At 47.1% G+C, this 26078-nt stretch overlaps 2 protein-coding genes across 18 annotated transcripts; one reads left to right on the plus strand and one right to left on the minus strand.

The window, feature by feature from the left end:
* Positions 1-616: 616 nt before the first annotated feature.
* On the minus strand, positions 617-9145 carry pcgf5b (polycomb group ring finger 5b). Of its 7 annotated transcripts, none has more exons than XM_061789068.1 (8): positions 9006-9145; positions 5387-5741; positions 5159-5255; positions 4605-4782; positions 4347-4538; positions 3725-3823; positions 3558-3647; positions 617-2941 (listed from the first exon to the last, which is right to left on the minus strand). In XM_061789068.1, exons 2-8 carry the CDS (start codon positions 5511-5513, stop codon positions 2894-2896), a joined length of 831 nt encoding a protein of 276 aa, XP_061645052.1. In that variant the 5' UTR covers positions 5514-5741; positions 9006-9145; the 3' UTR covers positions 617-2893. The 7 variants fall into 7 exon arrangements, with proteins under 7 accessions (XP_061645052.1, XP_061645051.1, XP_061645050.1 ...); XM_061789067.1 differs by lacking the exon at positions 9006-9145 and adding an exon at positions 7258-7404; XM_061789066.1 differs by lacking the exon at positions 9006-9145 and adding an exon at positions 7109-7365.
* On the plus strand, positions 9048-25785 carry LOC133485429 (ankyrin repeat domain-containing protein 1-like). 11 transcript variants are annotated; one of them, XM_061789061.1, is made up of 13 exons: positions 9048-9162; positions 12766-14706; positions 14803-14897; positions 16693-16853; positions 16927-17067; positions 18524-18655; positions 18752-18859; positions 20725-20823; positions 20901-20999; positions 21714-21846; positions 24254-24354; positions 25082-25180; positions 25264-25785. In XM_061789061.1, the coding sequence occupies exons 4-13, from the start codon at positions 16827-16829 to the stop codon at positions 25369-25371; spliced, it is 1047 nt and encodes a 348-aa protein (XP_061645045.1). In that variant the 5' UTR covers positions 9048-9162; positions 12766-14706; positions 14803-14897; positions 16693-16826; the 3' UTR covers positions 25372-25785. The 11 variants fall into 11 exon arrangements, with proteins under 11 accessions (XP_061645045.1, XP_061645046.1, XP_061645041.1 ...); XM_061789062.1 differs by having other exon boundaries at positions 16738-16853; XM_061789057.1 differs by having other exon boundaries at positions 12766-14680; positions 16661-16853.
* Positions 25786-26078: the final 293 nt, after the last annotated feature.

The raw sequence follows: 26078 nt of genomic DNA on the forward strand, positions 1-26078 counted from the left end.
GTACATGAGGCATGAAAAAGAACTTTTGACACTGTGTCACTTTGAAACATTTAGAGACTTTACAAAGGGCAAAACGGGAAGGATATATATCTATATATCTATATACGTTCGGTTTCATTGAAGCCACGAGCTGGCCGATTGTCTGCTCGTTCCGTTCGTGTCAAATCATCGGAGAAACCCGCCAATAGAAGCAGCAACCCGAATTCAACGTACACGTTCATGTGGAGACGCCATGAGAGGTGCCAGCGTCCAGTGGTACCCCGGCCTCCCCCTTGGCTCCGCCCCTGCTCATGTGCTGCACCATTTGCACAACTGACACTGTTGCAGACTATTGCTCTCTTCGGCATTTCAAACTTCTCCAATTTGCGAGAGGACTCTGCATCATTTGCACAATTGCCCCCCCCCCAAAAAATATTATATTGGCATTACCACATTTCCGGTAACCTTTCATTGTTCAGTGATTGTCCGTAGTGTGTCTTTGTTTTTATTTTTGGTCGAGATGGCTCTCTGCCGTCATACCGGAGACAAATTCCTCGTGTTTTTGACATACTCGGCAAATAAAGATGATTGTGATTCCGATAGACTTTTTGCTGCACATATGACTTGACGCCGCATATCAAGTTATCAATCAATCAATCAGCCTTTATTTGCATGGCAGTTTTCATACATACGATGCAACCCAAAGTGCTTTCCATGAAAAGTAAATGAATGACACGACTTGCCGACCGCCGAGCACGTCCGGCTCACAGTTCAGAGGCGGAGGGTCGGAATGCGGGTTCTGGCCGCCCGGTTTGGAGTTCGACTGGCTGGCGACCAGTTCAGGGTGTACCGGCTTGGTTTGAGATAGCGCGACGCAAGAGAATCCTTCAATCAAACGGTCAAACTGTGCATTCAGTTACAGTGGCCTTCAATCTCCTTTGTACCGCTTTTTAGTAATGAACTACGCATTTTTGAGGGGCACTTGTTGGGGGGAAAAAAAAGGGTCGGTGCAAACAAGTCGGCTCACGAACGATATTTGCAAAGAAAAACAACCTCCATTCCGTTTCCGAAGAGTCGTGGCAGAATTTGGGGCTTTTTCTCACGGCGCCTTCGGTGAGCTTCCTTTTTTTGCCTAAAATGGCCGCCACCTCCCACAACACAAGGCAAAAACCACTCTGCGGCCGTTTCGGGCTCACGGTAACCACGGCGAGCGTACCCGAAACGGCGAGGACGCCGCACAGCGAACACGCTGTCATTTCACCACGGCAAATTGTGTTCGCGCACCATTTGTTTGGAGCAAATAAGGTCGCACTGCAGCTGAAAAAGGACGGATGGAATTTGCGTCATCGGGTCACGGAACAAATTCAATTCGTAAGCCGAGGGAGGGTTCCGCCGTATTTGGCCTTAGTAGTTACGGCTACGGCCAACGTTACTCGTTTCGTTGGTTACTTCCATGCGGCAGTTACAGGTTACCGGACTTCTTTAGGTTACTCATTACAGACTTGCCGGAGCTTCCTTTTTCTACCTTTACTTGTTCAAATGACGACTAATTGCGATCACAGTACTTTCTTTCCTGAGCGGTTAGATTAGGCCGACAGATAGCGAAGCGGTTGGAGTCATTTGTTCCTTTTGACAGCCCGCGTCCACGCGTTTCCCGCCACCCGGCCGACAAGTCGATGTCACCGACCTCAGTTCATCGACGCCACGCCGGCGTCACCTCGCGAGAACGGAAACGCGCGCCGTCCTGAAATGGAAATGACCTTTTGACCTGCAGTCATCCGGCCGCGTCTTTACGTTCTCGTCGATCATGTCACAACTTCCTCGAACGCACCCGACGGAATCGTCACACGCGCTTTACTGGAGGTCACGTGACGACAAGAACCTTTGAACTACTACAAGAACTGGAGAATGCGCGTGCGCGTTTCATCAATATTTTCTAAAATGAATAAATGTGAAATTTGAAGAGAATTTACGTTGTTGTCCGAGAGTTAAGGCTGGCCCATTCTTTCATTTTATCCATTAAAAGGAGTCGAGGGCCACAAATAACAATTATTTGAATAATCGATTAACCTGCCCATTATTTTTTATTGGATTGGATTTCGAAAAGCATTCCAGTTCCATCCCTTTATTTGAAAACAGGACATCATTTCAAATTGATGATGACTCAGTTCTTGGTTTGGTCTGTCCGAAAATCGGAAAAATTGTTGATCATTGTTTTTCAAAATGAAATCAGATGTTAGCAAATGTCTTATTTTTTTTTGGGGGGGGGGGAAGTTCAGGCTACTTTCATGGAAGATGACAGACCTCTGAGCACATTTACTGGTGAGACCGTCGGACAATTTTGCATTAAACAAGGTCTCTCACGATTAATCAATGATCAAAATAATTCAATTCAATTCATCGTTGCACCTCAAATCGTGTTGGTCAGTATTGTTGCTTTCATCCATTTATTTATTGAATTTTTAGAGGCTTCCTTAGTTGAAAGCACGGCGTCCTCGCTGATGTGCACTGCTTACACTAACAACCAGAAGAGCGAGTTTACAAAAGCTGGTGCTAAATTTGCGACTTTTCCCCACCTCTCCCGCGGCTGCGATTTTTCGCTAAGAAAACCGACGTAATGAGCGCAATTGTTTTGCGACAAGAAAGGAAGCCAAACCTTGAAAAGAACAGGAAGTCATTTCACTCAGTCCAGGAAGTGGAGTCCCACTTAATGATGACATCATGATTGAAGAGGATGTGAGCGATCAAACGACAGTAAAACCCTTCCATAAGTCAAGCTTGAGGCACATACATGTACACATCTTCATATATCATTCATATTAATATTATTTCTATGTGGCATAAAAATTCTTCAACATGTTTACACTCTACAAAAATATCTTCATTACACCCTGTAAATGTGCGCGTGCGCACTTCATCCGAAGTCGACACGCGGTCGGTACTCCAGGACCATGGGATACGTCTGCGGGGCGAGGAGACACAAAGATATGAATTCAGAAAATATAACAACATGACAGCGGAGCAATTCTGACAACCCAAAGCATGACACAACATATATGACATCATAAAATATGAGCTCAAATGTGCAAAATCATAACATAATCTGATGTCATAAGGTGTGCGCCATCATGAATACATGATGTCAACAAATGTCACAAACCGTGTAGTCATAAGACAATTACAACAAAATACGACAAATGATGTCATAAAACATCATAAAACCTAGTGAGGATAAGCGGTACAGAAAATGGATGCATGGATGGCCGTGACGTTTTAAAATATGACATCAGGAAGCGTAGCATCCTACAAACTGGCCTCACGAAATCCGATGCCATCGCGGACACATAATGAATAAAACCATAACAATGACAACAATCTATGACATGAAAGGTGTCATATGTCACATCCTCTAATAAAAGATGTCCTAAAATATAAAACATGACCTCATTAAATATATGACATCATGAAACGTGCCATCCTAAAATAATTCCTCGTCAAGTTTGACATCAGGACGAGATGCGATGTTGTTGAGGGCGGCAAGCGGACAGGAAGCCGTTTGGCGGCGGTGGCGTTCTTACGTTGTCGGCGTGCAGCCTCCATCTTGTCATGTAGATGAACTCCATGGTGTGGTCTCGGCCCATGATCTCGCCGTTGCACAACACGTCCAGCTGCTCCGCACGCACGCACGCAAAGGCACGTTAGCATGTTGAGCAGCGTGGCGAACGCTAACGCTAACGCTACTGACCTCGTAGGAGCTGGGCAGTTTGAGCTTGAGGCTGAGAAACTTCTTGATGGTTCCCACCGTCACGCGACTGGAACAGCGAATGAATTTCTTCATCAGATCCTGATTGACAAACACAAAATTAGCCACCTTAGCGTAGCTTAGCCTTTCAGTCCAATAGCTTAAAGCTAATACTAACACAGAAACGGGAGACACCGCAGGCAACAATTGGCGTCGATGTGGCAGTGTTGTAAACCTTTCAACAACGGATATTTGGATTATACAGTGCAGCAACACATACAATATCGCAGTACGCAGTCCTAAATTATTTATCCTCTGCAAAGAACAGCTAATATTCCTGCTGAGCTCTCGCTCCATGTCTCGCTGCAAATCTGTCCTGTACTGCCCCCAGGTGGCCAGGGTGCACACACCTGAATGGCAAGCACAACATTTTTATTTCTATTTCATTATCCTGTATGTTTTTATAAAGTACAACATTTTAGCGTTGCAATTTTTCCTCATGAACAACACATTTGTCTAGCTTTTATTTCAAAGGGCAGACGAAAGTGTTGCCTAGCGATACTTATCCGTTTCCCAATTGAAGTAGCTCTCGTTTTCAAAAAGGTTGGCGAGCGCCGATGTATACCGTGACGCTGGTGTCGCCGACGCGGCCCGTGTTGCGCAGACAGTCCAGACAGATGGCGATCTGAGGGTCGCTCCTGTGGTAGTCGTCATCGGCGCCGCCGCCATCGCCGTCGGGAAGCCCCGCCCCCGCCGTGACGTCAGCTGCGGTCGCACAGACAAGTGACGCTACTTTTCTCATTTCTCCTTTCTGTTTCTACCAGATGACGAGCGGTTAGCATCGCTCGCTCGCGTGCGTCTCCGTCGTCGTCCTCCTCCTCACCTGGCAGGTTCTCGCCGCGCTGGTTTTTCTTCCAGAACTCCAGCTCTCGCTCCTCCTCCTCTGGACAACACAAACGATGCCAGCTGTGTCAGCGTCAACGCCGCCGCCGCGACGCCGCCGTCCTTCAAACGCAGCACTTACGCTCTCGCAGGCCCGGAACCAACTTGAAGATGATCTCCTGCAGGGTGTTGTCCAACCTCAAAGGACGCACGTGCGACACGTCAAGTCACACGAGTGGAAACAGGAAGTAGTAGGAAAGAACAAGAAGTGAGATGACAAAACGGGAAGTAAGTAGAGAGGAAACAGGAAGTAAGATGAGACAGGAAGTGAGATCGGATGAGAGGAAGTAAGATGAGAAGACACAAAAAGTAATATGAGAAAAAGTCAGGTAGGAAAAACAGGAAGTAAGATGAGGAGACAGATGAGACAGGAAGTGAGATGACAAGACGGAAAATAAGTGGAGAACAAACCGGAAGTAAGATGAGAACAAACAGGAAGTAAGGTAAAAAGACAGGAAGACAGATGAGAAGAAACAGGAAGTGTGCTGCTCTGACCTGAGCATCTCCAGGGGGTTTGTCTCGTGGACCTGGATGCCACATTTGGGACAGTCGTTGCTCTCTTCAAAGTGCTGCACGATGCAACTCTTACAGACTAAGGACGCACGCACGCGCGCGCACACACACACACACACACACACACACGCACACGCACACGCACACGCACACGCACGCACACGCTAAGATACGCTAAGCTACGCTAAAGAAGAGAGCGCGGCGACTTACAGGTGTGCAGGCACTCAGTGACGGTGACTGGCTTGATGAGGTAACCTCCGCAAAGGTAGCAGGTAATGAAATGGTTAAAGTCTCTCACTCGGTGCGTTCTTGCGGCGGCGGCGGCGGCGGCGGCCATGTCGGAAAGAAAGCCTTTTCTTCTATGGCCTCGGACTGACGTTAGTAAAGGGCGAAGGGCGACTGGGTGAAGTCCTGCTCCATGTTAGCGAGTCCCGATTACATTAAATGTCCTCGCGCCTCCTTGGAAAAAGTGCGTTTGACGATCGGTTTTCCTTCTGGAACCTCCGCGAGGCGCATGATCACTCCATGAGGGGGCGACGGCTCCGTCTTCATCACACGCCGCTCGCTGTCGAAAGCGCACAAGAGACACAAACGGACCACATACTCCGAATACAACACATTTCTTTTGCAGCCTCGTACAAGTTCAAGTAAGAAGAAAAAGGAATGTACGGTACAATAAGTAGCAACGTGACAAATGCTGAGTTCGGTCGGGTGGAATGGCCACTTCAACCGAAGAATTTGCCAAATCAGAAGGTTTCTGGGCAAATTGAGATTTTTGTCTTAAGAAGAAGAGAAAATAAATAAATAAAGTCTTTTTATATATATATATATATATACACACAGACACACACACTGGGTACGGTATTGGTATTGACAGAAAAAAACTAAATTTTGACATTTTTTCAGATTTATTAAAAAAGAAAACGTAAGTATAATACAAATATAAAAAACAAATACGAGTGTCACAGCAAAGGGTCTGAAGTCTTGTGGCTGTGTGATTTTTCAGTTTTGTTTTAATAAATCTGCAAAAATGTCGACAATTACGTTTCTTCCTGTCAATATGGGGTGTTGTGTGTACATTAATGAGGAAAAAAATGAACTTAAATGATTTTATCAAATGGCTGGACGATAACAAAAAGTGAAAAATTTAACGGGGTCTGAAAACTTTGCGTACCCACTGTATATGTGATATATACATATATATCATGGACGTCAGAAAGGAAGGTTCTCCGTCAGCGTGTTCATTAAAATCTACGTATCAAAAGTAATCGGTATTGGTGTCAGCGAGTACTCAAGAGTGAATCGAACATCCCTGCAATACGTTGATAAGGACGTAGTACAAATTAAAGTACATATGGCGCGCTCGAGTGAGGATACGCGGAACGGAAGATGAATGAATGAATGCTTATTCTCAACCCAGTAGAAATAGTTGAGTTTTCCACACAAACGGCGCTTTGTGGGTCCTAACTGATGAGAGGCCGAACGTCTTCCAGGACAAACGCGACAGCCCACTTGCCAGCCGTTCAATGCCCTGAGATGAATGAGAATATTCGCAAACACATATGCATATATGCTACTAAAGTACTACTCCATTGTACTGATTTTAAAACACTGCTTCAAGTACACAAAATACCGACGGTACGTGTGGTAAGAAGCAAACATTGGTTGTCATTCTCACAGTCGCTGGCTCCGCCCCCAAAGCCTCTCACCGGAAATGATCCACCTGCTGTGACAATTTCAAAGACGTCACAAACGCGCGCGTGCGTGCCAGCCACACTTGCGCATGTCACGTCACGTTATTGTGTGCGTGTGTCGTCGCGTGCGAGTGTTTCACTATAACATCGGCGGACGGACGACACGCGCGCGCACGGCTCCACATGTTCACGAGCATGTCGCGGCTCAGTCCGACGACGAAGACGAGAGCGAGCTTACCGGAAAAGTTGGCGATGTGACGTCACGGACGTTGTGGACGACGCATCGAAACAAGGGAGAAGAGGAGGAGGAGGGGGGGGGGGGTCCAAGTGCGGAAGCGACGAGAAGAAAGTCAAAAATAAAACATTAAAAAAAACAACAACAACAACCTCTGTGCTCCTCAAGCTCGCTTCCGCGCACGCCGCTTCCTGCCTCACACCGGATGCTCGCGTCCCTCCGTCCTCGCGCACGCTGCCCAGCAGTCGGGACTCACAACACGGAACTTAGAGGCTCACATCGGCTCCACTCGGCTGAGTTCGGCTCCACTCGAGAGCTGCGATGGGCGGGAAAAGCCACCGGACGCGGAAACAAATTGTGTAATCCACGCGCGCGCGCGCGCGCACGCACACGCTAGTGGTGGGCACGGCAGTTCTTTTGAGTGTACTGAATCATTCGAATCGGTCCTTTAACAACCTTCGTTCAAAAGGTTCGTAGACCGAATCGTTCAATTCTTTTTCACAAAATCATTCAAGTGCTTCCTCATTCAGTTAATGATCCTTCCCTGAGGTTCCCGTTCACCGAGGGACAATGCGTTGGTGTCACGTATTGAAAACTAAGAAATAATAATCCTAATAACGGCGTCGCTGACACCGGCACCCGCCACTCGGGCTTCCTGCTCACTCACATCACTGTTACTGTCATCTGATTAGTGGAAAGCGTCTTTCCGTGTCTTGAGAAACGCTGTAGAAGTTTCATGTTTTATTATTATTAGGAAATGAAAATCATTTATCATCGCATTAGAGACACAGAGGGAATGATATGTATGTGTACGTATATACATTTATTAATTTACATTTATTTTAAATATGTGCTTGACTAACTCAAGTTTAGCCGTTAGCTTGAAGAAACGGCTGCTGGTGAAAGCTATCCGGTTCAAATCACTCATGAGTACGTTCACGGCGTAGTACGTCGTTCCTTGCGCAAACGAATCACTCATCGTACTCGTACATCGCGTTTAGCGGATCACAAACCAAGAAGTCAACAAACGAATCGCTCGTCCATTCGGTTCACTTAAGTCCCGCCCAAGCCTCACGCGCTGCCTGCTCATTGGTCATTCGCCGAAGTGAGGGACAACGCTGGCGAAACGCAAATCACATGGCAGTACGTTTAATGAAGTCCTGCCGCCGCCTCCACGCTGGCTGCTCATTGGTCATTCGCCGAAGATTCAGAAGTGAGTGAAAGAACGCTTCAGTGGTTCCGTTTCCGCTCCCGGCCGACTCGTGCGGCTCACGGCGGCCAAGCTAAAAACCAATCATTTCATAAACTGACTCCAGTTCGTTCACTAAAAAGATTCGTTCTTCTGAACAAAACGTTCGCGAACGAAACGACACTAACACGCGCACAAATTGTGTTGCTCAACGAGATTGACATCGGTGAAGAAACAATTCGTAATAAAAAGAATTGGAATGTATTTTATGTATTTTTCACGTCACAAGAATGTATCAACACTGTGAAGCTCACATGCTAATGCTAATCATGTTAGCTAGCCGAGAAACCTTCTGATAAACATAGCATTAGCAATGAGTCAAGCTAAGAGTAAATACAAAAGTTCAGCAGAACCTCGGTTTACGACTTTCATTTGTTCTGCGATCCCGTTCTCAAACCGAAACCATCACAAACCCAGGTAATGCAGGTATGTTATTAAAAATTTCAAACCACCTGTATATCACAATGAAGGATATTATTAGATAGAGTTTTGAAACACGAATGAATTGAGCCCTAATTTGTAAGAGTTGGATAAGGATAAAGGATTTGGAGCCACTTTATATCCAGCATATCGGCCCAAATTGACTTGTCCAGAAAGCAGTAGGAAATGTGAGACCAAAAGCTCGACTCTTTGGTTGAAAAGTGCCCCTACGTTAGTCTTGATAGTTGAGACGAAAATGTGATGTTTCCACAGCCGTCTTCAGATTTTTCCACGGCGGCGTCCACCCGAGCCATCTCATATTCCGGGCCAAGCCGAGAGCCAGGAGGCGGTCAAGGGATTTCCCAATGTCATCATCGGAATAGAACAAGTGAGAAAACACGAGTTTGGTGGCCCTCCGCTAAATCCCAGTTTGGGAAATCTGGCACAGCCAAATGGAAACAAAATGACGTCTGCTTTTCTGGATTTATTAACATAACTAGGTAATGTTTATCATTTTCTCAAATGAGTGGAAGGAAATGCAATTAATCCGTACCAGCCACAGAGCGTTATATTTTCCTTATTTGGATGGTAGTGTGGCTAAAATAATGTCGTAAAAACACAACCAAACAGTTTGTTGGCTAGCGAATCACCGTGCAGCGTCTTGGCCTTTTCGGTTAACGTTTACGTTCGCTGTGGTTATGAAATGGCCGCCGCCTCCCACGACGCGGCGCAGCTTTTGCGCAGCTTCTTTAATGCCACACATCGATGTATAGCGTTTTTGTACATTATTTTGTTTTGTGTAACGTGATGATGTTATTCAGAGGAGGGTTAAAAAAAAAAAAAGCACCTACCGCCGGTAGGCCACAATAGCACTTTTCTTAATACACAGATACAACGTGGAAGCAATAACAAGGACAACAATAGATTTCTGGAAAATAGGAACGATCCAGAAGTAGCAGCAGAGTGCCTCATTTCATATTAGGGTGTGAATTGAAGAAGATACATTTTGAAGTCAAGGTACTAATGAGCACATTCCGTTAGCTGTGCAAACGTAAACGTAATCCGTGAGCTATGGCAGCAGCGAACATGGCATTAGCCGTGCTCGTCACTGTGGAGTATTGCAGTATATTAGTGTAAGCGGGTCAACCTGTATATGGAATGACACAAAATCTCTTACGGTCTGACAAGAAAGTGCCTCTCAATCGAGTGTAAAGTGTGTACGTAGCTGGGTGCTCCTCCTCTGTCATTTCTTCTTCTGTGTTCCCCGCTATAAAGGTTCGCTGCCCTTTTTGTACAATCCTCCTGTGGGAGAGGCGGGTGACCGCATTCCATTCAGTTGCTAGTCCGGAACCATCCTAATGTTTCTCTTTGTTTATTACATGCATCTCTAGTCTCAATCTTATTGTTATGTCATTTCCTCTCACATAATGGGTACACAATGTCAGCGGAGTTGCATTTAGAAGTAGTATTTTTAACAGCTGAAGAGCGCTGGCTCGACGCCGCGACGAGCCGAACTGACTTCCGGGTTGTCGATGTCGTCGTCTGCATTTTTGTGTGTGTGTAGGAGCTCGAGTGGACAGCGAATTGACACGTAGGTTCTGCTGTTATTTATTTTATCCGAATCAACGGCGATCGTCTCCAAAAAGGTCCCGGTGTCACAGCATCCGAAGATCACCGGTCACATTAGCTTACTGTACAGTACGAGTACATATAACCCGTCGTGTTAGCCGTGCTGGTGACTATGCTCCTAATCCTGAGTTGTGGCGCTAATCGTCGCGGTTGTCGTCACGATGCGGGAATGTGGTCGGAATGTCGAAGCCTTCTCGTTTTCCTCCACCCTTGCGTCACCCTTTCTTGTTATTCCCGACCTTGCCACATTTGGATCTATTTATTTACAGTGTACTGCATATAATGTTGTACCATAACACTATATGTTTAGTATAGTATACTAAGTATAGTATAGCGCTATCCCTCGCCCCGCTCAGGTCTCCTTGACTTGGCCCCTGCTAATCATGTCAAGCACATTAAGTTCCAATTGTTGTTGGCAATTGTGAAATGCCGGATCTTTTTATCTTTTTGTGTGGGCTCTGTAGCGCATCCAAAAAATCTTCTCTAAGATTTGAAAATTCCCTACATGTGTAGCAGGCCTAACTTTAGACGGACTGTCGGACAGCAGAATTTCAGTCCGCCGAGCTCATCTCCGGGGGGCGCGCCTTCGCCAACTTGGCGCAGGCAGGTTTGCCAAACTGGCGAGTCTTGCGATCGCATGAAAATCAAGATGTGCCAGTTTTACGCGTAGGATAAGCGGTGAAGGAAACGGAGGGATGAAAATTGAGCCCAAAGTTTCAATTATGACACTATTGTCAAGTTGAAAACTAGCAATTGAACAGCTATCTATCTATCTATCTATCTATCTATCTATCTATCTATCTATCTATCTATCTATCTATCTATCTATCTATCTATCTATCTATCTATCTATCTATCTCAAGTTGTGTGTGTGTGTGTATGTGTGTGTGTGTGTGTTGTGTTGACAGCATAAATCTCTGGGGGACTAAAAACGCTCAGCGGGAGTCTTGAGCGTTTCGCTCCAACAGGAAGTGATGATGCGCGTGTTTATTTTGGGGGCGCAGGGGTTCGGAACGGAACGGGAGGATGAGCCGGTCGCTTGGTTCGTCGGATGACACGCACGCACGCACGCACGCAACATTTAACGCTGACCTCATTCTCACACACACTCCAAAAAGTGTGGCAAAACTCCCATCGTCCCTGTCGAATGAAAATAAATATGTCTGGGAAATTTGATCCACCACAGAGAAGAGTGTTGTTAACAACCCTGCCCGATTTGAAGGATTACAAATAATCGCCAAGTAGGCTTCCAAACCGTGACTAGGCGGGCCATTCTCTCAGCTCTGGAACGCTGCGGCTGTGTCCGAGAATATAGCCCACGCTGCGGCGGCGAGGCGCTCTAAAGCATCTGAAGGGAAGATGCGTTTTCAGGGAGTCGGCATAGCTCGGCGGCTAACTGCATGTCACGATTGCGCCAGAGAAGCGCCGGCGGGGGAGGGGCGACACACTTGCCAGACGCCCGAGTGCGTCATTGGTTGCCGTTTTAGCTACACCCCAAAAATCAGGAAAACTAAAATTGGGGGACAGTTTAACACTATGGGCTCTATTTTCAAAGACAATGCAGCTGCGCTTCAGCATAAAAACTGGGGCGTCTTGATTTGTTATGATTTGTGGCGATGGCAAAAACGGAGGGCGGGAATGCCAAAGTCTAAAAAGAAGTATTGTTTTTCAAAAAAGAAAAGGCATCATGGAAACATGTACAAAATCCCAGAAAAACAGGAAGCAAAGTCACCCAAAAAAAGCCCAAACTCAGCACGACAAGACGCATGACAAAATTCGGAGCGCGTGACAACGACAGCAAGCATCCGACACGGATTCAACAAACCCGTTCGAATCAATTGACGAGACAAAGAGGCGAGCGGCCGGAGGGACGCGATGGGTTGGCGCGACGAGGTGGAGGGCTGACGACAACAGGTGGAGACCAAAACCGAAGCGGCAAGACGGGTCAGGAACGTGTGACACAATAGGAACCGAACCTAACGGAAGTCTGCAAAAACACCCATCGTGGCAGCGCCACACTTTCGCAGACCCTTGTGCGCCAAGCCGGGCGGCGGCGAACAGTCGGCTGCGCTGACATCCGCGAGGCGCGGACAGCCCTTTTTTTTTTTACACACAGCGACTGCGCTCGTCTACAAAATTACCGACATCCGGTCTAACCCGCCTCCTCGCAGAGCTAGGCCAAGCGCGGCACTGGACTTGCGCCAGTCAGGAAAATCGAGAGAGAAAAAAGAACCCTGTAGCGCTACAATCGTGGGCGACGTACACACTGCAGGGCGTGGTGCCCAATCGGGATTTGTTTGTTCGGTCCGATCTTTGTTTTCAAGAACGCATTCAGAAAGAAATCTCTGAATTCCCTTCTCAGGAAAATGCGGGTCCCGGGGTGGCAGCAGGGCCGAAGCACCATCGCGGAGGAGATCAAAACGCCATGGAGGGCCTTCCCGGTTCACACGTCAAAACATTGGGACTTCTTCCCTGATTGCAGGACATACCACTCCCAGCGTCCCGCTTTCCAAGATGGACTCTCTCCACCGTGACCAGCGGAATGAGGTCATCACGTGTCGAAGTGATGACGATGACGGCGAACGGCACGGGCGGCGCCGGCTCGGGCTCGGGGATTATCGCGGCTAATATTAGCGGCGCGGGGGATGGAGGAATTCTGCCGCCGCCTATTTTGCAGCCGTGTCGCTGAGCGGGCGGCCGCATATATCGTCGGAGTCGTCGTCTCACGCGACCGGCGGCAGCTGACCCGCTCGCACCTCGCGCGACTTCACTTTGGGGAGGGGCTCCGACGGGCCGCGCGGCACGCTCGTTAGCATGTCGCTAACACTCACGACATGTCACCCGCATGGGTGAACTTCACGAAAGTCAGTCACAGTCATACGGTCACCATGACAACCGCACCCACGTCCGCCGGACACGGGACACGCACGACGCTTGCGATTTAGGTGAAACCAACGACACGTGTGACAAATGACAAATCTGTTGTATGTGACACGAACAAGAAGGACGACGCATGTGAGATCCATCAGAAACGCATACGACGCATCTATGACACATGACACGCGCCACATGTATGACGCATCAACATGTATGAATCCTATGACACCCATGAAGCGCTTCTGTTATATATGACGTGATGCGTACAACGCGTGACACACGTGACATGAATGACACGTGTGACACGATGCGCACGTGAAATGTCACATGCACATTGCACTCATCAAACATTCAATAGAAGACACGTGACACCCGATACGCGATGTTTACGATGCGTGCGACACACGCCTATGACAGCGATGTCACACGATCGGGTGTGACACTGTCAAGTCTCGACACATGACCCGCACGATGCGACACACCGTACATATGACACGGCCCTTATGAACGCACGAAGCGTGACGCGTACGATGCCTATTCAACTCAAGACGCACGTACGGCACATATTCAACGCCATGATGCGGCTTCCTGCCCGCGGAAGGTTCTTCTCACTCGGCGGAACCCTCGCCGGCTAGCTTTCCGTCAACTTTTCTCACGCGTACGCGTGCCAAAGCGTCAGAGACTTTCACCTTCTATTTCGGTCTCAAGGTCGCAGCTGCCCGGCGAGCGTGAACGTCGGTCGGACGCCGCCGAGTCGAAAAGGGAAGTGAGGATTCGGTGTAAGTCACCTTGAGACGGGAAAGGAGTCTGAGGCTGCGCTCCCGCTGCAGCTCAATTCCCGTTGTTTCGTCCAACGTGACGAGCGTCTGATTTTCTCGCGTCAATGTGAACGGCACAATTCCCGTTTGTTACGTATCTGACCCGGGCCTCTTTCGTACGTGGATACAAACGGGAGACGTATCCGACGCCACCGCGAGCGTCGCTCATCCCGTGTTTGCGTCATCAAAAGGCCAGCGTCGTCCCAATTGTTTGACGATCGCGGACCTGTTTTTGTCATTTTGACGGCACGGTCCTCGTTGTGTGTCACATTTCAACATGTTGCATCCATTTGTATTGCGCCGTATTGTCTTTTTGCTGTATGTGTTTTCGGATATCCACCTTAGGACGACGTGCCCGGAACACCTCACCGGGGAGGCGTCCGGGAGGCATCCGAATCAGATGCCCGAGCCACCTCGTACGGCTCCTCTCGATGCGGAGGAGCGGCGGCCGGCTCTACTCATGAGCTCCTCCCGGATGACCGAGCTTCTCACCCGTTCTCTAAGGGACAGCTCGGACACCCTGCGCAGGAAACTCATTTCGGCCGCTCGTATCCGGGATCTCGTTCGGCTCGTGACCCAAAGGTGAGGGTGGGAACGCAGATCGACCGGTAAATCGAGAGCTTCGCCTTTCGGCATATTTACAACCATGAATGCTTTTTTGCTGATGCGTTGATTACTGCGCATTTTGTCCTCATCAAATAAAGAAAAAAAGGGGACATGCGCGACGAGCGATGGCGGACGAAGGTGCAGGTGAAAAGAAGATGCTTTTCGACTGATAAATGTGAACTACGGGGGTCAGGTCAGTCCAAACGCAAAATCCTCGCAACTGCCTCAACTGAGCCCAACGCGAAGGCGGGGCCGTTATTTACTTGCGCCAAAACGCCGCCTCGTGTTTGTGCGCGTGCGTAGTAACGTGGCGTCGGGTCAGTAGAAGTCTGCGTTCATGGAAATAAAAGTGGTGAGCGTTGCAGACTGCAACGTTTTTAGTTTCGTTTCTCTTTATTTTGATGTGCAAATCAAAATGAAAAAAAAAACCCACCTTCTTCGGGAAAAAGTACACCGTAACCCCAATTGTGACACAAAGGAAGTGGAAATGAAATCAGCTTGAAGTGTTGGAGTTGCAATGAAATCCATTTGAATACATCAAGTTTCACTTGGGACACCAAACAAGGTGAAGTGGAATCCGATTGATGACACAGAAGTTCAACTTTTCAAGTGTCTACTGTGACACGCGGAAAGGTGAAAGGAAATCGCCCTTTTTCCAAGAAGCGTTTGGATTTGGCAACCGCTCGCCATAAAAAGCAGCTGACCCGCTGACCTGTCAGCCGGAGTTTGATTGGCTGTCAGCGGGCGAGAGAATGCGGGCGGCGATGTCGACAGGCCGGCGATGACATCATGGCATTAGTCAGGTCACGTGTCTGGCGGGGGGCGCGCGCCCAAAGATTGTCTACGGAGGACGATGTGACTCACTCCCACGCGAAAGTCGAAACTCGCAAGTTGAATTGAAGTTGTCTGCCTGTCGCTCACATGTGCCAAGTAACTTGACTTCAGTACAGTTTTCAGGTGTCTTTCCGTTTTTTGGGGTGACTTTTACTTCTTGCTTTCTCCAAACATATCTGTACTTTCTACTCTTGACGTTTGAAAAATGGGCATGTTACTTTGAAAACTTTCAAAGGCAGTGCTTGTCAAACCTTCGCCACCAAAATCCACTGTCATGGCCGCCATGAAAATACAGTAGCATAGTAGGCCCACGTGTTCCACAAAAACAATCGGATATTCTTGTAAGCCACTAACATAATGCGCAGTTTCAACATACCATTGCGCTATATATATATATATATATATCAATTAAAAACTACATCTTGATTCAATTAAATGGCATTGCACATAAATCAAATAGAACGTGTACCTAAATAAATGTGTCAAAGCAAAGCATTCTAAACAATAACACGCAAATGTAATATACTTAAACGTTAAGTACAACTGAACTGTACTTTAAGAAATGTACTCAACAAACATTTAAGCCAATGTAAAATCATGCACAGTGACTATTTAATTTAGTGATTTTTTTCCACGTACTACTGCCACTGCTCCACAGTGAGCGACAAAATTCATTATGTCACGTTTGAGCATTAACATTATTTCAAACACATTTATTTATTGGACTCATTTTCAACTAGTTTCTGTGTTTGGTTTCACTATATTTTTTTGTCAGTGGGCATATAAATGTCTTTCAACTATTTCTGTTGTATATAACGTTATACTTTAGTAATGTGGCGTTTTTACTCTCTGTAGCAGTATTCTGTGAGTTAACAAAATTCAAGATCAACCTGTATTTTATTATTGGGCAGGAACATGTGCATTAACTTTTATGTTTTTTACTTAAGGGAGTCAGTTCAGTGCCTCTTTTACCATATATGTGTGTGTGTGTGTGTATATATATATATATATATATATACATACATATATGTAAAATTTGAAAATAATCGATCATAGTCCCGTGTTGCCTTTGGGGACAGTCGGAAATCCCAGTTTTCTATCTATCTGGTATGTGTTTTCAAGTGGGTTACTTTATACGGTACCGCGCATCGCAGACATATTATGGGATGCCTCGTGGCCTGGGCTGGATTTCCTTCCAGAGTGAGACCTCTGGCTGGCACGCGATGGGTGGCAGCTATAAGAGACCAGCACGGGCACGGGCCGTGGCATCGCATCGCATCGCATCGCCATGGGGCTGTACAGCGTCCAGGAACTGGTCAGTGTGCGTGCGCGCGCGCGCGCCCCCCCCCCCTCAACGCCTTAGTGACGCTTTTTTTTCCCGCTCCCAGGTGAGCGACAAAAGGTCAGAGTGCAAGGCGGGCGGCGAGCGTGAGGAGCGAGATGAGGGACGCGGCCACCTCCGCTCCGGCGACCTCTCGGAGGACGACAGCGGCGGCGAGCACGACGAGGTCAGCGTGGCGGCCCTCAACGTGAGTCGTCGCGGGGGATCGCGTCAGGGAATGCTCACGTTGCGACACCGCGCCCGAGCGGTTAGCACGTCTGCCTTCGAATCCAGGTAGCATTTTGTTGCCGTGTTAGCTTCAGGAAGACAAAGAAGGTGTCAATAAGGCTCAGTTGGCGTTTGGAAAAGTTGGCGAGGTGCGTTCATGTCAAGCTCGTTCGGTGTGGTTTGGCGCAGCCCTCAGGCACACCGCGGTACTGCATGTGCCAAGACTACATGGGGGGGACGACGACGACGACGTCATGCTGAGCAGTTTTCATTTTCATGCTCATGACATGCCAATGCTATGTCATGCTAACCTCTACTACTGCCATTTTTCACCTTAATTTAATGAGATCAGGACCTCTTTGCCAAGAGTGACGGGGGAGAATAAACGGTGTTTGAGGCACAATGACAACACAACAACAAACAATTGAACATTTCAAACGAGCTCAAGCTGGTGCTCCCTACGCACAGAACGCAAAACTGGAGAGAGTTACCGGTTACAAGGGCACAAATAAGGCAGACTCCGGCCTAAGGGAGCCGAAGGAGGCGAGTGTCGCAATGGCGGGTGAGGCGACGACAGACGGCCGGTGGCAAATGTCGGCGCGGAAGGAAAAATGGCGAAAAATGTCCGGGGAACGGAGACATTTGGATGACGCACTCGAATGGAGCGCATCCCCTTCGTCGACAATGAGCAAGAAGGTCGCTGTCACTCATTTCTTTCTCACCCTGCGAGAGAAGCAAATCAACAAAACAAAAACCACATTTATGATATGGGCTTGAGAGAAAAGCTCCCCATGTATGTGTCATGTCAAACCTGCTCCGTAGGTTTTCCCTTGGATGTCAGGATGAGAGAACTTCTTGTTTTCTTGCCTTTAAAGCCCACATAGAAGACAGACTTAAAAGCAGCTTGTAAAAATAATTGAGGTGGAACAGCACTAAATAATTGCGTCATCTGCATATAAATGATACGTTGCTTATGTCAATTGAGAATAAAATCAGTCCCAAAAATGTATAATAATGATATTCTATTGCTAACATTATGCAAAGTATAGCTGTAATGTTAATGCTAATCTTTGCTCATGCTGATTTTGATTGCTATGCTAATCCTCGACCAATGTTTTGGTTGATATATTTTACTAATGCTATGCTAACTGCTAACTTGATGCTAATGCTACACCAGTGCTAAGGCTCAGTTTTAATGCTATGCTAATTCTATGCATGTGTTTTGCTGATGTTGATATGAAATATATATATATATATAGAGAGAGAGAGAAAGAGAGAGAGAGAGAGAGCGCTAAGGCTAACTTGATACTAATGCTACACAGTGCTAATCTTATATCTGATTTGAATGCTAATCCTATGATGATGTTTCGTTGCTATTAATCAGGGATACTGATGTTAATATAACTGTGATAGGCAAATGTTGGGCTGTGTTTCAGATGGACAAATGTGGGCGCCTGCGTCTGGAGACGGTGGACGACCTGTTCAATATCCTGCAGCTGAGGAAGCGGAGGCGGGAGAGGAAGGCGCCCGTCTCCAAGAAAACGCGCGCTGCGCCCTCCGAGATGCTGGTGAGACAAACTCATTTTCTTCTGCCGGTCGATCGCCGAAGAACGCCGAGCGAAGCGCTCCCGTCCCCGACGTGACGCCGTCTTGATGCCTCGCAGCCCGACACGGTGGAGGCGCCTCTCTTCTTTGCCGCCGCCGTGGACAACAGGATGGCCGTCGTGCACAAGTACCTGAACGAGGGAGGAAACCCCGACGCCGTCGATCATGTGAGTTCCTGGCCCCGCCCCTTTTCCCACTGCCGGAATAATCGCAGCAATAAGCAGAGAATGCAGTTAGTTATAATTACAAGTTCCCTCGTTGAAGATGTAATAGTTGTCTAACTATTTTAATTACTTTTTCAAAGTAATATAACTGCATCCATATGATTGTGTTTTGATGAGTGATTCACTGAAATTTTGGCAGCCGAAACGTAGCCCAAAAGTACATTTTCCGTTTCGGACCAAAATAAACATAAAGGGCCACCGTACGCGAGGGAGTACACCTCAGAGTGAAGAATCATTTACTATTTCCAAGCATTGCCCTATTGAACTTTGCTGAATAGAAATCAATGTTAAATAACACATTTATTCAACAAACTACTGGTAACATCGACACACATTCATAACAAAGATAAATGTCTTTTTTTTACTGCATGTCACAATGAATTATGGGACCCGTGTGGCTTTTCCGTCATCGTGCTAGCGGCGACTAGCCCAAACTGAGCGTCCTTATTGTCACACGGCCTCGCTACAGCTACCTAGGAGCTACAGCTAACGCGGCTAAATAGCATGCCGAGCATGACAATTTGATGGCGAGCTGCGGAGGTGGAAGAAGGTGCGCCTCGCATCCGTTGGCACGGCAGCCAAAAGTCACCAATCATTGCCTCCACGACAGCGAATAAACTATACTTTTAGACAAGTATCGTAATAACAAAGGACAGGCGGAGGATAAGACGAGAGACAGACGGGAACACCGCGAATCGCTAAGCTATCGCATGAAGTCGCAAAACAGCAAAATATGTGATTGTGTGCTACAGTACACTTGTCACATTGGTGTGGCTGGAAACGCGTTCTAATGGAGATTAGCCAACTTTGAAGAGCAAACTAGTGCACGTTTAGAGAGGAAGATACTGTCACGTACGATGCTGGACAGCCACAACTGGGACCGGAAACAAATTAGTTACTGTGTCAATAAAACACTTACAAATCAACTTTGATCATTTCTTAATGTATGTCTTATATCTTAATATATATGCAAGATAATCTTTCGGTTTTCGGCCTTGGGTTCCTCAATTTTGGTTTTCGGTCAAGAATTGTCATTTCTAGTTGTGATGACTTCTCTTAGTTTTGAATGAATCTCAAAAGTGGATTAAAACCATAGATCATTATTTGGGATTTGTTCTTTACGCAAATAATAACAAAACATGATGAAATGACAAATGTATTTAGTTGTATGCTTATCAAATGCCCATTTAGACACACATACAAACGGTACATATGTGTAAAACATGATACCATGTTGACCTAATGACAAATGTACACAATCTAGACAATATCGCTTCATATGACAACCAGATAAGTGTATTCTGCTTAAAAAGTCAACAATTATAAAGATAAAACTGTTCCAAAGTGTAACTATGAGTCTGTCCATCCATCCATTTGGGGTCACGGGCGTGCTGGCGCCCATCCCAGCTGACTCTGGGCGACAGGCGGGTTACACCCTGAACTGGTCGCCAGCCAATTGGAGTAACTATGAGTCAAAGCTTTTCAAAATCTCAGACAAACTCATACATTGCACACCAAGGTGGTGCTTCAAGATTCATATTTGGAAAATATATCATGTTTGAGCCTGTACCAGAGAGAGCCAATCAGAAGCCTCGGCTTTAGGAAGAAGTGACAGGTGGGGGGAAAATGAGCTTTTGCAGCAAATTATTATGATTATTTTTTCTTCAAAATGCAACAAATTGTAATCGTGGAAAAATTCCCAGAGCAGTTGTAAGTGAATTACAAATTAAGAATTTAGGATACATTTTTGTAATGTAATGTAATTAATGAATCCCCAACACTGGTGGTGACATCATGTCTATGTTTAGTTCCAGAGGAGCGCCCTCCACAAGGCGTCCTTCAAAGGTCACGTGGAAGTCATGACCGCGCTGCTGGACGCCGGCGCCGCCATCGACTGGAAGGACAAAGTGAGACTGACGTGGATAACTTGTAGCACAGCAAGGAAATGCCTTATGACTTACGTGCGTGTGTGCACGCGTGTCAGCTGGAGTCGACGGCGGTCCACTGGGCCTGCAGAGGCGGGAACCTTCCCGCCCTTCAGCTCCTCCTCCAGCGCGGCGCCAAGATCACCGCCAGAGACAAGGTCGCGCTCCACTTTACACATGATTGTCCGCCACTCTCAGATCGTAGACCAGGTTTACAGACTTCCGCAATTGGCAAAAAGGGTCCAAGGACTTCATCCCGGTTTGGGTGATTGGCGAAGGGACTGTGACATCGCACCTGTAGGAACTTTAAACGTCTCGATGTTTCACCATAGAGCCGTCGAAGATGACATGTCATATTGTATTCGTAGAAATAAATCGTACGCATGTACTGTACATACATGTTTAACTTTTGTCCGACAACATCAGCCATAAGGAAAACTACATTTTAGCAAGTTTGGCTTCAAACAATCATGTCATCCAACCGTAATAATGCTTGTTAGCGTAGCATACACAGGAAGTTAGCTATCCCGTTTTCCGGGTTTGGTCACATGACATTCCGCATATAGGGGATACGGCCGTCAAATGAGCGAAACAAAACAGGCCAACCAACTTGGCTAACAAAGGATAACAAATAAGGTCTAGTCTAACAAACGATAGTAAGAAATGATGCTAAAAAAATATATTAACACATGATGCTAAATATAAATAAGGTACAAAATGAAGCCCAGAAATTAGGTTTACCAAAAGATGCTAACAAATGAAGCTAACTAATGATGGTAAAACCGAAATACGATACAGTCAATGCTGTAACAAATGTTACTAACAAACATGCCAGTAAATATGTTCATTCATCCAGGTCATTTTATTCTCAGGGATTTGAATCGATGGCAACCGGACTGTTCCGTTTGGCCTCTCACCCGAGCAGGCGTCATCAGTTCACGCGACGAGCCAGTGTTTGTGTGGAAATACTCAACTATTTATCCTCCGACTTGGAGGAATCCCCTAAGCCACGTATGGAATCGTTGTTTTGCAGTGCAAAAAAGGGAGCGCGCCGTTAAGGCCTCTTTATACTCCCGCGCTCGCGCGGCCGACCACGCCCGCATTGCATCACGTGACCGACGCATTGGCCCGCGCGGCAAAAATTGTTGCTGTGCATAGAACGCCGCGGAGAGCATCTCTCGTGATGGGTCCGTTTTAGTCACATGCTGCGGTGACGTACTCGGCGTGCCCCTCGGTTCTACGTACCATCTGCGCCGCCGCCTTCTCGATCGATTTTGCAGCATCATTAAACGTATCATCTGGCCATCTAGGTCCATTTGTTCGAGCAGACGCTGTTCCACGGTCGCCATTGTTGTTGCTTTGTTCCTTGTTACTAAAAGCAAAGAAAAATGGCCCAAAAAAATGCACAGGAAACTCCACCCTGTGGCGTCCTCGCCAATACCGGCCGTAGCGACACCCCCGACTTGGAGGTGAACTGCAGTACATTTTCAAAACTCCACGCGTGGGTTGCGCTCGAGTATAAAGAAGGCAAACTACACGCGGGACAGCCGCAGTGACCTAGGCCACCTGGCCGTTGTCAGTCCACAAGAGTCGTTGGGTGGAAACTCCCTCGTTGATATTCCATTCCGTTGGAAAGTGGTCGCGGTGTTGCATAACAGTCGAGGAGGCCACGCTATTTGTCGCAGGCAGAATTATTGAGTTTCTTTGGAATGGCCGAAAGGACGGCATTGTAAGTGGGGCGAGAGGTGATGTCGGTAAGCCACCTCCTCGGTTAAGTGCTAATAAATTATGATCACAAACTAGGCTATGGAACGATGCTTTAACAAACTAATTTAAAACAAATGTTAACAAATAAGTAACAAATGCGGCAAAGAAATTACACTAACAGAACTGGCTGACAAACAAGGGTAACAAACAATACTAAGAAATGAGGCTAACACATAATGCTGAAAGAAATAGGCTAACAAATGAAGCCAAGAAATGAGGCTATCCAAATTATGCTAACAAGGGGGAGGACGAGGAGGGGGCTTACGACATCACCAATCTCCCGCTCACAATGCCGTCCTTTCATCCATTCCACAGAAACTCAGTAATTCTGCCTCCAACAAAAAAACACGCCCACTTTGACCATTAGGCAGCCTCACGTAATGGAATATTAACGAGGGTGTTTCCACCTAACGACCCTTGTGGACAGACAGCGGCCTCTCGGCCAAACACCCTAACGACTGTCCATTTTTTCCCATTCCAAAAGAATGATCTCATACGTGGTTCGGGGTGTGCCTCTAACTCGGAGCATAAATAGTTGAGTGTTTCCACACCGAGTCAGGCTAGTTGTGTCCTAACGAAGCCTCGTCACGTGGACTGATGAAGCCTGCTCGCAGGAGAGGCCGACGTCCTCTCGGACGACCAGAACAGTCCAGTTGCCATCGATGCAATGCGCTGAGAATGAAATGACCTGGATGAATGACAATATTCACTGGCAAAACAAATGACGGTAAAACCAAGGCTAACAAATGTTACTAATGAATCATACTAAGCAGTTAGCTTAACAAATAAGGGTAAAAACAAGGCTAGTACAGTAAATACGGCTAACAAATGGAACCAAGCAACATTTAGGCGTACCAAATGATGCTAACAAATGATGGTAAAACCTCAACTAACTGGCAAGGCTTACAAATGATACGAACAAATAATGCTAAATAATTAGACTCAAAATATATGGAGAAAAAAAGGTAGGCTAACAAATGAAGGCAAGAAACTAGGTGAAGAAATGGCACCTACAAAATGAGGATAGCAAATGATGGTACAACCTAAGCTAACTAGCGAGGCTAGCAAACGTTACTAACTAATAATAATAAGCAATTAGGTTCACAAATCATGCTAAAGATGAGGTTTAACAAATGAATCCAAGCAACAAGGCCACCAAATGATGGTACAACCAACTAGCGAGGCTAATAAATGCAGCTAACAATGCTAACGTTTCTGTCAGAGTCAGAATCATCTTTATTTGCCGAGTATGTGCAAGAAACACACGAGGAATTTGTCTCCGGTAGTCGGAGCCGCTCTAGTACGACAACAGACGGTCGATTGACAGAAACACTCCATTTTCAAGAGGGAATTAAACACGGCATTATTGTCCATGCATTTATAATTGACTCCACCTTACTGACTGGGATCAATGTCCTGTTTTGTTTTAGTTTGTCTGCAAGGTAGTAGTTGTGCAGAATGATGCTGTTTTTGTCTTTTTGCTGATGCGTGTTAAATGTCCTCCTGAGCCCCCAGCCAATAATCTTTGAGTAGCTTCTATGGGGTGTCTCTTGTATGCAAGTACGTCATACTTTGGTGTGTCCTGGTGCTCGTGTGTGCGCGGCTGCATTGTTGAATATAAAACGTGTTTTCCTTTCACTCCTGCAGCTGCACAGTTGCCCTCTGCACGTGGCCGTGAGGACGGGACATCTCGAGTGTGCCGAGTATCTCATTCACTGCGGCGCCGACGTCAACGCCAAAGACCGGGTGAGGAGAACCCTCTCGTCCAGAGAGCAGATTCGAGTTCCCAAAGCAAGGTTATAGTTCTGTAGAATGCTTCGAGTTCTAATAGATGGTTTTTGTCTGAAGAGAAAGGTCTTGTCCCAAGTGAAACATCTAGTTCTGAGATAAGGTTCATGTCCACGAGAAGGTATTACAGCTGAGAGAAGATTCTAGTGCCAAGAAAGGTTCTCGTCCTAAGGGAAGGTGCTTGTCCCAAGTGAAACATCTAGTCCCGAGATAAGATTTCTTTTGGCCCACGAGACTCTGCTAATCCTAAAATTCTAGTCCCAAGGAAGGTTCTTGTCCCGAGAGAAGGTACCAGTCCCAAGAGAAAGGTTTAGTCCTAAAAGAAGATTGTAGTCCCAAATGAAGGGTCATGTCCAAACAGAAGGTTCTAGTCCCCAGATACGGTTCTTGTCCCAAGAGAGGGTTCTAGTCCTAACAGAATGCACTAGTCCCAAGAGAAGTTTCTAGTGCCGAGATAAGGTTCAGTTCCCAATAGAAGGTTCTAGTCCCGGGAAAAGATGCTAGTGCTGAGATAAGCTTCTATTCCTGAGAGCAAGTTGTAGTCCAGAGAGAAGGTTCTAGTCGCGAGTCGAGAAAGGTCTGGTACCGAGTGAATTTTCTACCCCCCGAGATCAGGTTCCATTCCCAATAGAAGGTGCTAGTTCCATATAAGGTTTGTGGTGACCGTGCGTTGTTTGTGTGTTAGGACGGCGACACTTGCATGCACGACGCCGTGAGGATCAACCGCTTCAAGATGATCAAGCTGCTCATGATGTACGGTGCCAGCCTCAACGTCAAGAACTGCGTGAGTAGAAAGTCACTGACACGTGACGCACGCGTGTTCTCGGGCGCGACGTGACGCGCGCGTGTTCTCGTTGTACCCGACAGGATGGGAAGACGCCGATGGAGACGCTGTACTCGTGGCAGAACGGCGCCAAGAGCCTGCTGTTCCACTTCAGCGAGGAGAAGGCGGAGCTTAACGAGAAGATGATTTGACGTCATCAATGACATCCTCATCGCCATCGTATGTTGTTTTTGCCTCCTCCTGGTGGCTGATTGTTGACATTGCCGCTTTGATGCCATCATCCCAGGTTGAAAAAGTGACTTTTCCATCAAATGTTGCTGGACGACATTTTGGGGTTAGAGACGCTTTTTTTCCTGTTTTTGATGAAAAAACAAACACTGACAACTTGTACTAACTTTATTGCCGTTTTATTCAACTTGGAACTAGCGTGCGTCCCCTCGTGATGACGCCACTGGGCCAGCTAGTAATATAACAATGTTTCATTTCTTTGATATTGGATTGACGGGTGTGAGACATGAGGAAGTTGAGGAGGGTTTACAGGACGTGGCAAGAATGCGATCGATGTGTGTTCATGAAAGTTGTCAATAAAGTTGCTTTGATTCCAAGCGTTTCCCGTTTGCTGACTCAGCAGCCGGCGGTCATCGTGGCCTCCGAGGCGTCGCACGTGCGCTTCTCAGACGGGGAGCGCCGTGGCGCTCGCGTGGAAAACATCCCAGTCGGCAGGAAGTAGTCCACTGCGGAAAAGCCGGGACGTCAGGAAGGAGAAGAACGAGATGGCGGCCAGCGAGCACAGCGTGGCGAAGGTTTTGATGGGGAAGCGCTGCACGTAGACTCAGTCCTCTTAGGCGCTGCCCGGGAGCCGCAGCACGAGGAGCAGGGCCGCCAGAGGCTCGCCGCT

The sequence above is a fragment of the Phyllopteryx taeniolatus genome, chromosome 11 (genome assembly GCF_024500385.1).
Source record: "Phyllopteryx taeniolatus isolate TA_2022b chromosome 11, UOR_Ptae_1.2, whole genome shotgun sequence".
NCBI classification, from domain to species: domain Eukaryota; kingdom Metazoa; phylum Chordata; class Actinopteri; order Syngnathiformes; family Syngnathidae; genus Phyllopteryx; species Phyllopteryx taeniolatus.

Excerpts from the sequence above, each read along its gene's own strand:
- LOC133485429 (XM_061789059.1), top strand. The coding sequence starts at position 16,827 with ATGGGGCTGTACAGCGTCCAGGAACTG. Across the intron at positions 18,860-20,724 it reads ACCCCGACGCCGTCGATCAT|TTCCAGAGGAGCGCCCTCCA; the intron begins GTGAGTTCCTGG and ends GTCTATGTTTAG. Across the intron at positions 21,847-24,253 it reads CGACTTGGAGGAATCCCCTA|AGCTGCACAGTTGCCCTCTG; the intron begins AGCCACGTATGG and ends TTTCACTCCTGC.
- pcgf5b (XM_061789068.1), bottom strand. The coding sequence starts at position 5,513 with ATGGCCGCCGCCGCCGCCGCCGCCGCAAGAACGCACCGAGTGAGAGAC. Across the intron at positions 4,539-4,604 it reads GCGCGGCGAGAACCTGCCAG|AAACAGAAAGGAGAAATGAG; the intron begins GTGAGGAGGAGG and ends GTCATCTGGTAG. Across the intron at positions 3,648-3,724 it reads AACTGCCCAGCTCCTACGAG|CTGGACGTGTTGTGCAACGG; the intron begins GTCAGTAGCGTT and ends CGTGCGGAGCAG.